The sequence below is a fragment of the Anabrus simplex genome, chromosome 5 (assembly GCF_040414725.1).
Source record: "Anabrus simplex isolate iqAnaSimp1 chromosome 5, ASM4041472v1, whole genome shotgun sequence".
Classification (NCBI taxonomy): domain Eukaryota; kingdom Metazoa; phylum Arthropoda; class Insecta; order Orthoptera; family Tettigoniidae; genus Anabrus; species Anabrus simplex.
Genome location: NC_090269.1, coordinates 143,283,616 through 143,301,319, shown reverse-complemented (window position 1 = coordinate 143,301,319; position 17,704 = coordinate 143,283,616). Strand labels below are relative to the sequence as shown.

Sequence of the window (17,704 nt, the reverse complement as noted above, 5' to 3'; positions counted from 1 at the left end):
TGTAAAGGAGAGGGCATATAAGTCTCTGGTAAGACCCCAACTAGAGTATGGTTCCAGTGTATGGGACCCTCACCAGGATTACCTGATTCAAGAACTGGAAACAATCCAAAGAAAAGCAGCTCGATTTATTTTGGGTGATTTCCGACAAAAGAGTAGCGTTACAAAAATGTTACAATGTTTGGGTTGGGAAGAATTGAGAGAAAGTAGAAGAGCTGCTTGACTAAGTGGTATGTTCCGAGCTGTCAGCGGAGAGATGGCGTGGAATGACATTAGTAGACGAATAAGTTTGAATGGCGTTTATAAAAGTAGGAAAGATCACAATATGAAGATTAAGTTGGAATTCAAGAGGACAAACTGGGGCAAATATTCATTTATAGGAAGGGGAGTTAGGGATTGGAATAACTTACCAAGGGAGATGTTCAATAAATTTCCAGTTTCTTTGAAATCATTTAGGAAAAGGCTAGGAAAGCAACAGATAGGGAATCTGCCACCTGGGCGACTGCCCTAAATGCAGATCAGTATTGATTGATTGAGACTGTGATTTAGTGTCACAGTTTTGTACTTCTTCAGAATGTTTCTACGGTGATGTTCTGTATGTGGGAAAGTTTCCACCTCGAACTGGTCGTCATGCTGTTTAGCTCCCGTGGTAGACTGGTACAGTACATGTCGGGCAACAACGTCAAGCTCCTAACCTTAAGATTTAAACGTTCGTTTTAGTTTTTAACAAATCCCTGTGCCAGTGGAAGACGACGATATATGTAAATAAGTTGTGGTTTGATGGTTGCTAAAGATTTCAAACAATGCCCGCGCAAAACTGCGACAAGTGCAGATAATTATAGTGTCTTAAAACTGAAGGTCAGTTGCATTTCTAGTTTGAACCGCTGCATCTACAGATAACAGTGTTTTCTACTGAGCTCTTAAAAATAAATCCAATGTAAATGAAATATGTTTTACTTCAAGGGTTTGATGTTACATATTTAGGAATTTCTGCGTTTATATATACATTATGATCACACTAAAATTCATCAATTGGAGTAAACAAAAGAAAAGTGATGTTATACTTATTGTGGTTTTGCTCTAGTGTGGCAAAATATCAATGTATTACTTTCATGTGCGGAATAATGTCTGTTGCTTGCAACTATACAAGTTGATGAGATTAAGTTCTGGTAAATGAAATTACCTCACTTGGTGATGCTAATTATTAATTATTTCTGACACTGTAAAGTGTTGTTCTAGTTAGGAGAGAGGGCATTAATAACTCCTGGGTGTGTACCAGGCTAGCTGTACCTCGAATTCTTGTAAGGTGAATTGGGGTAAGTGCATACCCTAAACATGGAAGTGCAACTTTCAATTTTAAATATATTTAAACTACTTGCAATACCAAAACAAGACTTCTTCTGCAATTTGACTGGTTAATTATGTATGACTACTGCATCTTGAATGTATGCTTCGAGAATGTAGGCTATATTCTATTAGGAAATTAAATATCACTATAATGTCCAGGGTACGTACTTGCACGGTGATATGGGGCAAGTGCATTTCTAGCCTATAACACATATAACATAATCGTGGGGCAAGTTCATTTTCTCCACTTATTAAACTATTACATGCATGTTTCAAAATTTATGAAGTTATGTTTTCTATTAATTTCTTCAATTTAGTATGTTGGGGTGTGTAAGATGCAAAATTACAGCCATTTGAAAAAAACATCACAAGAATATGAAAATTAAAGACAAAAACTGACATTTCCTTACATTTATTAGTAGATAAGTTGCTTAGGATTCGAAGAAATTTATTAACTGAACAATAACTAAAAACAAATTGTAAAATCAAGTTTTGTTACACCAAATAAGTTACAAGGAAAATTTTTAAAATAAAGAAACAAAAATTAAACATTGTCACTAGGCCTAACAGTAGACTGCAAATATTCATTTAAATAACTTACTGATGTGTTTAAATCTCCTTAATAACAAATCAAAAATAAGTTTCACTCATGGTCTGTCATAAAAAATTGTCAAATTAAGTTTCACTCTTCACCCATTCACTGTATGTTGTTCTGAGTAAAGGAAATGGGGAGACAACAATTTACCCCTGCGGTTTACAGATGGCAGAGAGTGTATAGACACTATTCCGTCTTCTAAAATATCACTGATATCTTCATTGTCTGGATACGTGAAAGCTGGGGTGTGCGAACTTTCAGAAGTATTTCTAACAAATTTTACTGTAGGGTTTCCTTCATCATTAAATGGTAAGATTTGTGCCACAAAGTGTTTTGAAGATTTCTTGCAGGGGCCAATGACCTTCGATGTTAGGCCCCTTAAAACAACAAGCAGCGATTTCTTGCAACAATGATTTACCGAGATCTAGTCTCTGTTCAGATGGATTTCTTCCCCAGTTGTGAACATCCTCCAAATCATCCAATTCTTGCTCTACAAGTTGGGACAGGTAGTCGTAATCACTTGAATTCAGAGGAGGAGTGCAGATGTCAGTATCTATCAAATCATGAACAATAGTTTTGGTACATTTCTTGATCTTCTTTTGTTCTTTCTTCTTTTCATTTCCAATCTTTTGTTTGCACATCATCATTTGTGATAACATCAGCACCAATAGCGATTTTCTTTTGTTTTGTCTTTTCACCCGGTGAGGAATGTTTAATAGAAGCTAGTAATAGTTCCTCAAAAGTAGTGTTTGCTTGATGCCTGCCATTAATTCTAGCAACAGGTTCAGTGTGCTGGGTATCTCCTGATGTTGAAGGGATGGGTTTGGTTGCTGAACCACTAACAATATTGTCATCTGACATTGAAGGGATAGTTTCAGCAGCCGAAGCACTAACACAATTATTGTTAGATATTGTTGTTCTTAACTTCCATCTTCTAAGGGCTGCTGGATCAAATCTCTCTTCTGGTACTGCTGCATCATTGAAACAATAGATCCCACCTCTCTTAAACCCATTGCAAATTACATCCCTAGGTATTTCATTCAATATGTTTCCTCCCATTTTTTGCAAATTCACTCTTTGTAAGCTTCTGCCCAATATGTTTTCTCTGCCACGATGTAAGTGTCACATCCCAGTGAATTTTGAGGGACTTCATGACGTTCAAATCTAACCGTTGTAAAAAATGGCTTGAATGGGGTGGTAACTTGATTATCACCACATTTTCTTTCCTAGCCACTTGAATCAATTTTAGACCTACATGAGTTGAATGGCCATCATATATTAGGAGCACTGATCACACTTCTCCAACACATGTGCACCGTTCCCGCGTCCAGGTGAGGATACATGAGATCCAGACTAGCTCTTGATAAATGATTCTATCTGATTAATGTTGCTGGGTTGTGGGTTCTGCTTGAGAAAGTACGCCGATGGCCTACGGTAAATCTCAACCTACGCAGAAGGATGTCTCCAACACGCTATCAGTCGGATACCATAGTCGCATGTCGCCGTAATTAATCGCAAATTTCAGGTTACTACGATATTTCAAGTGATTCGTACGTGTTACTAACGAAATCGCAATCAGAAAGTGAGTCATTACAGTCTTATATCTAGTTCTTATACTAAGTAGGCATTAAAAGAATTATATAGTTTCACTACTCAGCTTTTATTGACTATTCAGTCTAAATATCAAGTAAATGTCATCTAAGATATCGTAAAAAAATTGCCTTGTACAACGTAGACAGTTTCATAATGCTATAAGCATCTCCATCAGTTGCAATTACGTTGAAATAAAGAAAAATAGGTTTGGAAAAACCCTTAACAAGTAGTTGAAAACCAGGCCTTAATCATCGATTCATTAATTCTGGCCTGTTGAAGTACTAAGTCTTAGTTAAGTAATGTTCGCAGAATCAATTGAAAAAGAAAAATATATTAATTAAATGAAATATGTTAAATAGAATTGAAAGAATTAGATGCATCCAATTGGTTAAAAATGAAAAGAAAATTATACTCCCTACTATAACATCATTTCAGATTATAGTTTAAAATAGAATGTAGAACGCAGTGAAAATAGCCAAGTAAATAATTCATTAAGATCTGGAATCTCTTCTCAATGAGCTGGATTGCTCCTCAAAATTACTTAAAATTCTATTATTTAATCTTTAATTCACATATGACTGGTGAAACGAATGTCACTTTGCTAAAACTTAACATCTGTGTCCATACACAGTAGAAAATCGAATGGGAAAGCAATGTCTGTTTTCTGAGGACTTCAGTTAACTCATATGTTTGAAAATTTGCAGGTATGTTTCATATTTCATAGGGTCTGATCTCCATATAAGCAAATTCAGGTCCACTCTAAGTCGTAATTAATTTCAAATCAATTCTATCATATGGCTTATGTGGTAAATTCACTTAATTATTATCTTAATCCATGGTTAAAATTCAATTTAAGTGCGTATCTGGCTGAATGTAGCATTGCCAAGTGTAGTTAATTAACTTTCTAACAAATTATACCGTAAGTGGAAAAAATGACATGTTAGAAGACTCTACCTTCATCTAAAAATCCATATACCAATGACTAAGTCACCAGTGATGTGTCAAACTGCTCCCATAAAATCATGAATTAGGTTACCATGTGTGAGAATACTTGAAAATGGTCATAAATAACTCATTGAAGGCCTAAATATTAACGTTATTAGCATCTTGGCTCATCTGATTATCCTACATACTCAAACAACTCTGTATTGATGGCATTGAGATCGTATCCTAACCTATTTTGTGTATCTGGGAATAAAAACAGCAATTGAAAATAGTACGTTTCAATATATACCTTAGCATGCGTAATTTACACATACTATCATCTCTCAGAAGACTACTATGACCAACTTTTCAAATTAAAAAAAATAAATATCACCATCACAACTTAACATACGCTTATATTATTTCTTCATTCACCATTTATCACTTCAAATATCACGTAATATCCATATCAATGTATCTCAAGCACTCATCTCATTAAATACGCTGCATATGTGCCATAACCTACACATATAAAAACATTATCTTTACCGTCATAGTATCAAAGAAAAGTGTATCACAATACTAAGCTGTACTACTATACTTCGTCGTAAACATTCCCTAAATACGATCTCCAAGCTTGTTATTTCGATAAAGCCATCACATATGTATATTAACATTCATATAATACTCTAACACTTCACTGATAACGATTAAGAATATCTATTACTTTCTCTCACACCACATTGATAAATTTGTGAATGGCTTTCACTGGTATTTTACGCCTATATATGGGATTAACAGTAATTTCAGATGAATACCTACTTCCATGTAATTACACTTCAATATTATATACGCACGCACAATGTCACAAATCATATCACACATAGCCAAAAAATAAATAAATAGGGTTTCTACTTACGAAAAACGACTTATAGGGGACTTAACTTTGCTTATTGGGCCCTGTTTGCCATCTCGCTGTTGGTCATCGGGAATGGTAGGCCTCGCTCCATGGTTCTGCTTTAGGTAATCGGGTCCATCTCGTCTTCTCAGCTGATTTCCGATCCTCCTGGGTCATCAATCTCGTAAAGCGCCACCATAGTCGGAGTAGTCTCTGCCTTGGTCTTTTAGAACATCATAGTGGTCTCTAGTACGTCAGGAACAGAATAATACAATGTATTAGTTAATGTTGTCATGCTGCCTATGATATCAGAATATATGTGCTCTGGGCCGTCTAGTTTCGCTATAACAGTTCTAACTGAGCTACTATTTGTAAACTCTCTCGCTTGCCGAGTGAATGCGATTTTTCCGTGCTTATTAGAATTGCACTTGACAGCTGGTTGGATTCTGCTCTCTATGATGTGCAGTATCAGACAAATATAAAGCTTCCAAGTCCAGCCGTGACGTATTAGTTGTACCAGGCGTGATGATTCCTTTTTGCTGGTCTTAAATTTCGCGCAGATATTTCAATCTATGCAGTTGACGTTGAGCGGGCTGCCGCGGATTTTATTCTCCGTCAATAGTTGATCTTGAAATCAGATAAGCTGGCTTATTTCTTTACTCGACTCCGTCTTATTTGCCGTAGTGCTGAATTGTGTCGAGTGTTCTAATGGAAGTCTATTTTTTTAAATAATTAGTTTAAATAATCCGCTTCTGTTATTCTTTTCTCACAGCCTTCTAAGAATGGTTCTTTCGGTGACTACCGGTTGAAAGGATTATCATTTCGGCTCGTACCGATATTAGTTGCTTTCATATTGACCTTTTAATGGTTTGAACGCCATTTTTGTTCCTACTGGCGCAAATATAGAACGGTGAAATGGCACACATGTAAGAAAACGTTTCTTAAAATGTTTCTCAAAAACATCACTTTTCATCCACCCATTGGCTGTAGCTGCGTTTGTCGTGCCTGGAAATCCAGTTCCTGCTGGTGCTGTCCATTGGTCCCATCATTTCTCCCTTGAAAAATTGTTAATGGAGGGCCCTTATCGCCAGTTGCATTATAACAAAATAGGACTGTGATATTCTCCTTTCCTGATTAACTAGTTGTCCTTGTACATGCTGTTCCTTTCGATCCATCTACTTTGGTTTTTGAGCGATCTTTGCAAAAACTGGTCTCATCGAGATTGCATATCAAGTGTGATTTTTCTGGGAGCCCCAACTCTTCTAATGTTTTCTTCAAAATGTTGAAGTACTCATATGCAGTGAATGGATCACAACTCATCGTTCATGCAATTTCAACACTTTGTGGTTTTGTGATTGAAATATTATGCCATCTCATAAAGAGCTCCAGCCAATCAGCCTCAAGGTGTCCCTCCTTAAATGGTGTTTTTATTTAATTTTGGGAAATGTATTCCCCTACCAGGGACTTCACATCTTTCCTTGATAATTCGTAGCCATAGTTTTGTATGTATTTTAATCCTTCAGCAAGTTCAGTTTCTATTTGCAAGGATAAAGCTGTAGGACAATCAAAGTTTGTTGATTTATTTCCGTATCTTCCCTTAACATGGTCAAGCAACCTACTAGGGGGAATGCTGAATCATTTACTTGCTAATTTACTGCCACATCTACCACTCATAACCTCTGCAATTGCTGAATTTAAGTCGTCTTTTGAATAACCTCCAGCCGTCTTCCGCACATAAACATGTACCATTGTGTTTTAAAATGAATTCAGAGCTGATTAGTATCTGAAATTGAGTAAAATAGTGAAAATTACCGAAAAAATGCAAAAGTATGCAAGTAAAGGACGGGTTATGTGCACACCCCAGCTTTGCACTTGCCCCATTGGGCATAAACAAACTTACTCTGCATACTTGTTCTTATGGGGCAACAGCAACCCCTTATGTGTTTGTCATTAGTTACATGGTATTTCTGTAATTAAATATGTTAATGAAAAGAGTATACTTTTAGCTTTTAAACTTACCATAAATTATTACAATGGAAGATGGTCCAGATACAATGTGGATTTGAAAAGCATTACTTCCGGAACTGACCTATCCAACTGCTTGTTAGTTGACTTCACCCGTGACATCTAGTGTTAAATGAATGCAGGACAACTTTTGCTAACTCCCCAAGAGATGGCACAATATGTTTCAAATGGACAAATATGTTTTGGACCAGGGATGCACTTGCCCCAAAAATGCTCTTGCCCCATCTCACCTTACACCCTGTGATGGAAATTTCATCTGGAATAACAGGTGGTACAAAGGAAAATGACTGCCCCTAAACCCCAGACCAAGAATAATGAAACCTCAGAGTTTGAATGTGAAGTGTTGTGGTGTGTGCCAGATGTCATGGCACTTTCCAGGACTTAACTTGCCACTAGGGCGTTCTATCACAGGGGGTAGTAGAAGTCTGGGGACACTAACCTGGGAATTAATGGTCTTGTTGCTAGCTAGACATGTCTCATACAATCAATCAGTCAATCAATCAATCAGTATCACTTTATTTGCAAATGAGGTGTCTATCTCAGTGTCAAATGGTACACTAAAATACAGTATTATACAATTTACTCTTAACAATTTTTTCTATTTAACAGACAGCTCATTCTTAATACATTTTGTATTATTTACAAAATTCGACTCATAATATCATCTGTACTTACAAACATAATCAACTTGTGTACAGTTTGTGGAATTACTCCAAATAATACTGTACAACTGCTGTAAGATTAAAATTTAAATTGCATTTTACTTTAAACCCATTTAGGTACCTGACATGCATAATTACCTGCTGCATCTTAACCAGAGCCCCTTTTGCCACCGCTTTTCAGAGTTGCTGCAGGGCCTTCTGTCATGTTCTTGTCACTAACCAGTGGGAGAATAGTTCCTAAGTTGGCAACATTGTGAAGCATGCTGTGACGTGTGACCGTGATATGTTTAAATTTAATCTCTCTTTTGTGAACTAGTTAGCGCAGTTTTAATGAATTCTTCCTTTTTTTCTTACTAGAGTTAACAGAAGAAGTTTATTTGCAGTAGGGTTATTTCTCTCTTTAAACTAAGTCACTAAGGACATATCATCATCATCCTCCTACTTTCCCCTTATCCAGTTCCTGCTGTGTTATGGCACTTATGCACCTTCCTTTCTCCTTCTACCATTCCTCTTCCATCATTTTGTCCCACTTCATGCACAATAAGGACATATATCTGGGGGTGATATCCAAGACAGTGATCTAAAATGATTCCCAAATTTTATGTGTGTTGAAGTTATTTCAAGAGCTGTATTGCTTGTATTTTGCAGGATATTTGATCGAAAAATTATGGAGGAACCTGTGTTTGTCAAATGTGAGCCAGCATGGCCTTCAAATACAGAAGAACCCTCAATCGCTGTAAGTTGACTAAAAATACTATCTAATAATTGAGAATGTGATGGAGAGTCAATTAGATAAAAGCCAGTCCAGTTTTTCAGACCATGGAGGGACTGTCGGACCAGATTTTTAGTACAAAGAAACTAATTGTGAAATTCCATGAGAGGAATTGAAGGTCATGGTTAACTTTGGTAGATCTAGAGTGCCTATGATAGAGTACAAAGGAAAATATGTTGGTTGTTAGGGTAGATTATTATAGGCAATCAAGGGCAAATTGCTACAGTGTGAACGGATGATGAAATGAGTTCTTAGCCCACAAAAGTTACTGGGTTTAGACTAAGAGTATATGCGGCTCATTTACTGATAATATTAAATGGGAGGGAGTTATTGATGTAAGTGGAAATATAGTAAGGATTCTTGCCTATGGCATAATGGCAGATGGTGTTGAAGGTCTCCAATATAATATCTTGTAGCTGGAAGGGAGGTGTGGTGAGTATGGAATGGAAATTGACATTTCCAAGAGTGAAGGATGTCTCAGGTAAAAAGAAAAAGATGCAATTCTGTGTCCTTTAAGGAATATGAAATTGAAAGGAGTGGATCATTTTAATTGTATTTTCCCAGGGTGGTAATATCTGATGTGAAATTGAATGTCGATGTAGCATAGATACTGCAGCAACCATCAGTATTCTGCAAGGAAGAACTTGCCTTTATATCACTCGGTTTTCGGACCAACTTTGTAGTTGATTTTGATGTAGATCTGACCAGAATGACTTACCTACAGGTGTGGAGGAGAGAGAGAATAGCTTCTCAAAGGAATTTAAATTTCACCCTCTCTTCCGATATTGATGACTGATAATCTGACATTTCCTTTGCAAGTAGTCTACCTGATATCAGCCAACCATGTTTTATTTGACTTTGTACTTATTTCTAGTCAAGTCAACATTAAAATCAAAGCAAGACTGGAAAATGAAAATTATTTTAAAAGTTCTATCTCACAACATTGAGTTTTTATTGTCTACTGTAAAATTCTTTCTTATTACTCTTATATTTTGGTGTACTGCTCTTTTATATTATGTGTTACTTCTTGTACATCAAGCTGAGCATAACCTTAACATAGGTGGAAACATGTCGTCTAGATGTAATTATTAGACAGCTCAGTTAGTTTAAGTGATATTATTTTGTTGTATTGAACAGGTGGACAAAATATGGAAATTCTTGTCAACATTTTTAAATATCAATATTGAATTTTCAGGACCGCATTGTAACCGGAACTGTCTTTCAACTTATTAGGTTGTGTTATGTACATTTGGTATGTGTTGAAGATATGTTAAGTACAAAACAAAAATGGTCAACTGGACGCCAGTGGGATCCGAACCCATAACCTCCCAATTTTGCGTCGGTTGCTCTAGCAATTGAGCTATGTTGGCCTAGGCCATCTTTGTTCTGTTGGAAAGGATCTAAGCTACAGGTCTGGCACTACTGCCATCACAATGTTGAGTGCATGTGAGTCGCCCGTTGAGGGCCAAGTCAATGAATATTGAATTTTCATGACTGCATTGTAACTGAAACAGATTTCAACCTATTGGTAGAGCAACCGATGCAAAATCGGGAGGTTGTGGGTTCGGATCCCACTGGTGACCGGTTGGCCACTTTTGTTCTGTACTTAACATGTCTTCAACATGTACTAAATGTACGTAACACAACCTAATAGGTTGAAAGTCAATTTCAATTAATTTTTCAATATATTTAAGGGAATACGGAACCAAAAATGATATCACATGTAATGTTTATGTTTGCTTATGGTACCATAGAGGTGTATTGTTTATGAGGAGAAGGTGCTGAAGTATTTATGGTGTTATGGATGTGGAGCATGAGGATTTCTGTCTGGATAACTGTGTTTACAAGTCCAAGTTGAATTAAGAGAAGACTATCTCTCACTTTCTGCGATATGTCACATTATTTTGCCTCCCACCTTATTTAAGCCACGTCTCCTTGTATGGTCCCAGTGGGTTTCCCGTTTTGTACTTAGCATTATTTTTTGGCATCGTTGATTGGTATTTACATTAATTTTGGTTCTACTGGGCTTACAATTTGATTAGAGTGATATATTAAGCTTAATATTTGTAGATGTACCGGGTGGTACACCTCCACGCTGTTAATTCAAACTTTTCGCCAGTTGGAACTCCTCTACTGGAGGAAACCTGAACTTTAACTACTGTGTTAATTCTCACGTTTCTCAGAAGATGTCCCTACTTGTAAATTTTGAAGTTTCTGAACTGTGTCGTTTTCGATGTATTTTTGTTTTGCCTGTAGTAAGAAGTGTGAACATTCTCTTCTAGAGGACACTACTGAAGAATTACAATGGTGCACCCTAGTGTGAAGTGAAAGAACTGTTTTTTGGAGAAATTTTGAGTTCAAAAGTTTGTTCCTTGTTAAATTTCTTTCTGTTATTGTTTAAGTTGGCTGTATAACCCTGCTCTTTCCCCTTGTTTTGAATTTACCAATCCCGAATTTCTCTAATGAATTTTCCACCAATAATGTGTTTCTTCTTCATCTAGTGTAGGGGTTTTCGTTATTAACCAATAAAATGATTGTGGGCGGGTGTTCTCATTCCTGAAACGCCTCGAACTTTCCACGAGGGTATATAAACTGCTGATTTTCGGGTCTCCGCGCCACTTCAGTAACACCTATCAGTGTGTAAAGTACGTAGCAGGGGGCGGGAAGCGCCTCTTTCTTCAGGCAGCTGTTCAACCACCAGGTAATGGCCGTTTAATAACTTCTTTTCTTGCTAGCTCAGCAGTTTAACTCTCGGGGCAGGTCCGAAGCCGTTTACCATGTAACTTTCCCTTAAAATGTAAAGACACTCGGTATCAATTCTATCTGTTTAAACTACAAACTGGGATACAGAGTGCTTAACCCTCTCGAGCTCCCACTCATATTGCTTTGAGGTGAACTTATTTTCTCAACCGTTTCCTCCCTTCTAGTGTAAATGTAAATCGTTCTCTTATATAAGTCACCTCTTTAGTATGGGATTAGCCCTTGCGTTAGCGGCCTAGTGCCAAGTAGGTTTTAATAAAGTGTTTGGAGTGCTGTACGCCTCCTATCAAATTGATAATTTGAGGCCATGTCATTGTACTGTTTCTTTAGTGAATACGCCTCAGTAGGTTGGGTATTTTTACCCCTGTGTTTATGTCCTTAGAGGACAACTTGAAGGTGGAGTTTGGTGTGCCTTTGATAGGCTTGAACTTAAGAGCGGGTTGCTCTTTCTTAAAATTTTGGTTCTGCGTGCCTCGAGGAGGCTTTACTGTGTAATTTGGAGCAAGTGCTCCTGGGCATGATTGGGGTTTTCTGCCCCTTTGTTAAACCTTATGTATAAGTAAAGTTGGGGCTAATTGCTCAAGAATTGAGAGTCCGAGGCTCGAAGCCCAAATTCTGTAAAAACTGTAATTGTACATTCTTAAATTGTTGATATTCAACTGTGTTTCTGGTATTCTCGTTATTTCTTGATCTTGATAAGAAAATATAACCTTGTTAAATTTTATCTTAACTTTAATTTCGTATTTTGAGACCTGTTCACCCCCGCACCTTCTTTCACCTCTGCACATCCATGATAAGTCGGTAACAGTAGATAATAGCAAGTACTTCCCAAAAGGGAGCAACTATGTTTGTTGTATTGGCTTTATGGTTTTACTGAGCTCTCCCTTTTCTGCCCCATTTTTTCTCCCTTGATGTTGGTCTGCATCACATTGTTGATGTCCTTTTGTTCTTTGGTTACTCTTGGTGAAAGTCAAGATGTGGTTTTTGTGGTTTAAGATGATCAGCCATAAACAAAATTCCAGGAGGTGAAACACTTGTACTCTTTTTTAGAAAAATACTAAAATTCTTAAAAGGGCTCATGGCCCGAAGTTGCAGAGGCTAAGCCTATACTACAGAGGGTTGACTAAATGAGAAATATTAATCTGCCAAAGAAGAGTGAAGAATTTACTGGTTTAGAAAATTTTAGTCACCCTATACCAAGTTGAATGCAAATCAATAGAGGATGAACACATTTAATTCCCTTAAATTACATGTTTCCCAGCAGGGATTTAAACAGAATCCTCAGAATTGCCAAGAAATTATATTTAAACAGTGAATTTAGAACTTTACATTAATAAAAGAAGTTTGAAACCTTCCCCTCCAGTTATCTGCCTGGAGCTATCACATGTTAAGAAATTTCTGCCATTACCTTGAATAGTTGGGCCTTCCAACGATGGCAGGCAGCCTCTGCCTCCTTATTATGCTATACACACAGAAGACCGGAGCAATGAATATGACAATAGGGCCCTAAAGGCCAAAGCTTTTATATCATCACTGAGAACTCTCTTGAGCTGGGCAGAATGTCTGTACACACCCCCAATTTTAATTGACTAAAGAAACATACATAAAATTCCTGATTGATTAATAAGTTAGGGAAGAATGAAGCCATATGAGTGTTGACAACTATAAAACATGAAAACAAAATCAATTAAAATTTAAGGTTTACAAACATTGAAAATTCCCTTAAAAATTAATTGTCCGTAATCCCTCCAGAGGGGGCACATAGGCTGATATTAGAGACATCTAAAAGTCCAAGTATCTTGACTTACATTAGTTCTGGATTCACCACACAGATGGCCTTCTAGAAAGCATACAAATCAATGGGACAGAGAAGGTACAATTATTTTTATTATTATATCTTTATTACTGTTGTTACAACTGTGTTAGGATCCTCAGTCAATTAACTAGGGTGATAACAGCTTCCACACCACTTCATACTGTTATACCCTCTTCTTTTTTGGGTAACCTTAATTTGTGTACCATATACAAATCGTATGTTAGACTTCATTCCAAAACCAACTTCAGAAGACCTGTGGATTTTACATGTGTCCTACCAATCGAATAAAATAAAAGTAAGGTTACTGAATTACCATATCTCCTTTTGTTTAGTATTCTATGGTATGGCAATGCAGTTGTTAAATTATGACCAGAAGTGTTGGAACATCATAGTGTAAATGAAGGAGGTCAATGATTTTGCTGTATATCTGATTTCCAAATGTATGGTGGCATTTCACTAAATGGGAGAATTAACCTTCACACTATCTAAATATTGGATATTGGACAAGGGCTACCCTGCTGCTAAAATGGAATAAGAATGAGACTTCGTAAAGGATAATGTCTGCATTGCAATCTCAAAAACAAAGGTTTACAGATCATTCCATATAAGAGAGATCACTGGGACAGGTGCACCATATTTACAAATGTTGCAATTGTTGCAATTTTCACAACTGAATTTCATATTTCAACAAGATGAAATTTCCTCTGACTGGTGCGCAGAAAAGGGTTGCTACCTAGATGAAAAGTCTCAGACTGCTGGATTGGATGCAGTACTGTGAATGACTTGGTGGTGTATGGATTCCTTCAAGGTTGCCCAACTTTATTACTAGTGATTTATCCACATAGGGACATAATGAAGATATCTTTATTTACCGCAACTGGGAAACTATTGCCAAAAGAATACTGTCCATACCCGCTGCTGAAACACCTTCACCTGTATATCCAACTGTGCAGAGCACAAAACAAATGGCAAAAATCCCACCAAAAATTTCTATTGACCACCTTACAGGCTCATAAGGTAATGACTCTAGAATATCAAAATTAAGAGTCAGTGTCCCAAAATTTAGCCAATCAGGGAATAAAAAGAGACCAAATCATCAACCATACATGCATCTGTATTTCCCATAACCTTGCCCTTTACTAGACTAGGTAGCAATAATTCACTTGGTTCCAAAGAAGATAAATTGATGGGTACCACAATGGTGAATATGATGAGACATATGACTTTGGTAACTTACAGTGTTTTAGCCAAACATACCTAACCCATCACTATCAATAATAATACTAGTGGTAATATTCACAAAACAAATAATAAACAGTACTACAAACATTCCCAACCATTTCCAAGATCTGCAGATTATGAGATGATGTACGTTCAGCTCCTGGCTGATATACTTTGTTTTCTAGACCGAGGGCCATATCTTCCCATCAGATAGCTCTGGAGTTGTTCCCACATAGGCTGAGTGGATCTCAAACTAACTCTTTGAGTCAGGTAAAAATAATACCTGAACTGACTGCAAAACCAGGAGCATCTAGCTAAGAAGAAGGTTCTTTTCTCCAGGACCAAGGAACTGATTGAGATATTTTGATACCGACAGTAAGAACTTACAGATTTCTAGTCTGAACTCTTTCACTAACGGTGACCATCAGTGGGCTTTGATGGGGGCTGATAAACTCATTTTCTGTAGGTATCATTAGTATTTGTATTTTAAGACCACACCACAGTTAGAGCACTATGCATTTGCTAAATTGTAATATATGTAAAACCATTGATGATCAGCTCATTGGGCAGAGAACAGACACATGAGCAGAGAGCAAAAGAGAAAATGGTGTGTTGTCAATGTTCCAAAGTCAGGAATTACAGTACCCACAACTTCCAGTAACAATGAATGACCTCCAAGATTGCATCACTTCTGTTCTGAAGGTCATCACGAACATGCTAATTTGTGTATTAACGTAACTAGACTTCTGCCTAAATTTGTGCCATGTGATGAAAGGAAGAAGCACTTTGCACCTGTTGTAGTGTCTTTTAAAACTTGGAAAGTTTACATTTCTTTTTTATGCATCAAATGTTATTATATGTGAAAGACTTTATAAACTATGGATTTTTAAATTGCAATCATACATCTAGAATAACACTGTAAGTTCATGAAGAATAAGTAGTTTGTTACAAGATTTCAACTACCGGTACCAGTACGGTATTGGTTGTAATTTCTTTAACATAATTTTGATATTTGTACAAGAAAAGTGCTGTAAGTCATATTATCAGCCTGTTGGTAATATTGAAAATGAACACAGATTTTAAAAATCTAATGGTGAATAGTTTAGTTGACTCAGTCAATGTGTACTGGATATAAAAGGTTGAAAATGATCAGTTGGCTGAATGGTCCACATCAAGACCTTTGGTTCGGAGGGTTCTGGGTTCGAGTCCTGGTCGGATATGGGATTTTAATAGAGAATCATTATTTCCTTTGATATGGGGACCGGTTATTTGTGTTTGTCTTATATTCTCCTTTTCATATACACTACAAACAAATTATACTATGAACCAGCACAGAAACACATCCCTTTTAAAGGAAGGGCATCGGATTGTAAGACGGTGAAATCCCTGTGTACAACAAAGTTCACCCCATCAGGGTATGTGAAAAGTTGTATAAGAAGGATAATATATGGCTAAAATCTACTTGGCTTTTTTGTATATGCAGCTGTAAACCTTTCCACTTATCACAGTAATTTTTGTGCAGTTTTGCACCCAACACTGACCTGCCTCCCTAACTTTTAAACATACCAGAGGGCAGCCTTTAGATATTTTAGTGATATGAGCCTCCTAAGCCAAGGTTGTCATAGAAGAATACTGCTGTACATATCTACAGAAAGTTAGCTTTTGAGATAAGTGTCGGCTACATAATTTGTCGTGGAGATGGTTTCAGTTATTCAGAGCCAGTTTAGTACATCTACATCCCAACTCAAGCTGTTAGTTAGCTTTATTTTTTTGGTGTATGTTGCAGAATCAATGTTAATGAAGTATATGGAAACAGGTGAAATTGCCCATTTGCATTTCCTTGGGTTAACCAACGTATCTGTTAGAACATGTGGTAAGTTTACTAGGAAAATGACAAATTCATGTAAAGCACATGATAGGTAACCCAGCAGAAAATTTTGAATGCAGTAATCTCATAGGTTGAATTTGCTTATGACAGCAGAATTGTAAAGAGTTATCTTGTTTAGTATGAGTGGAATAACTATGAGTATACTGTACATTTTTCCTGATGATATTTGGTGTGTTTTATTTGTGATACATTAAAAATGTGTCCCTAAACGTTCAGACTGAAAGTTTTCTTCCCCTGAACTGCACCATTTGGTACTAACCTTTTAAGTGCTGAGTTACCAGTTGACTGTTTGGTACCTCAGTGCTGAGTTTTTTTTCACACGTATGTAAATTTTTTTGTAGAAGCCTCAATTTTCAACTTATCAGTAGGGTGATTAGCTTAAAATGTTTATAAAAGTTGCTTGTTTATAAATCTAAATGCAAATGGGAAATTCTACACTTATGTTCAATATTAGTTTGGGAGAAAACAAAATTATACTTATGTGCCCATGCATGCATTATCTTTATGCAAAGTAAAGAGCACAAAATAATAATATTTCCTAAAATCTATAGGTAACTAATACATGTAACTTCTTAGAAGTATATAAGTTAATATTTTAAAATACTTTCCAAACCTGGAATGTGGTGATAGTTAAATGTTTTCTACTGGTTTTTTTGTGAGCCGATTTGTTCAACTATCTGCACCAACTCCACTGGCACAAAAGTTTCTAAAAAATCAATGATTGTTGATTTGTCATCAAACACTACTTGGCCCTTAGAGCCTGTCACAGTTACTTGAATCTCTGGTGAAGAAAAGTAATCCGTCCGCCACAAAAATAGTGATAAAATAGCTTTTGTACTCACCGTGTTTTTCTTCTTTCGTTTAGAAGGAGGCTCTGTTTCTCTCTCACATACAATATTTTCGGCACTCTCTCTATCACTCTCACTTTCAAAATTGCTTAACAATTCATTGAAATGATCATCTCCATCATCACTTTCTGCTGTGATTAATAACTGAAAGATTCTGTGATGAGAAATAACATCGCTGCAAGAGCAAATAGAATGTTGTTCCGCCATGTTTGTTTACATCACAGATGAACTCCACAGATGTCTACAGAAAGCTCTCTAAGTTACTTCCTGAAGATATAATCTCTCATCAATTAGTTCTGCATAATGCTCTACAGATGGCAGAACATGTTAGAGATCAAATTCGCACTCAAAAGTGAAC

General features: G+C 36.6%; 1 protein-coding gene across 1 annotated transcript in view; it reads left to right on the top strand.

The window, feature by feature from the left end:
- Positions 1-393: 393 nt before the first annotated feature.
- LOC136874706 (zinc finger protein 722) overlaps positions 394-17,704 on the top strand; it is an 82,790-nt gene continuing 65,479 nt past the window's right edge. The window contains exons 1-2 of the mRNA XM_067148355.2: positions 394-855; positions 8,690-8,777. Of these exons, the coding sequence (XP_067004456.2) occupies positions 8,709-8,777 (69 nt within the window). The 5' untranslated portion in view covers positions 394-855; positions 8,690-8,708. The remainder of the gene's footprint in view (positions 856-8,689; positions 8,778-17,704) is intronic.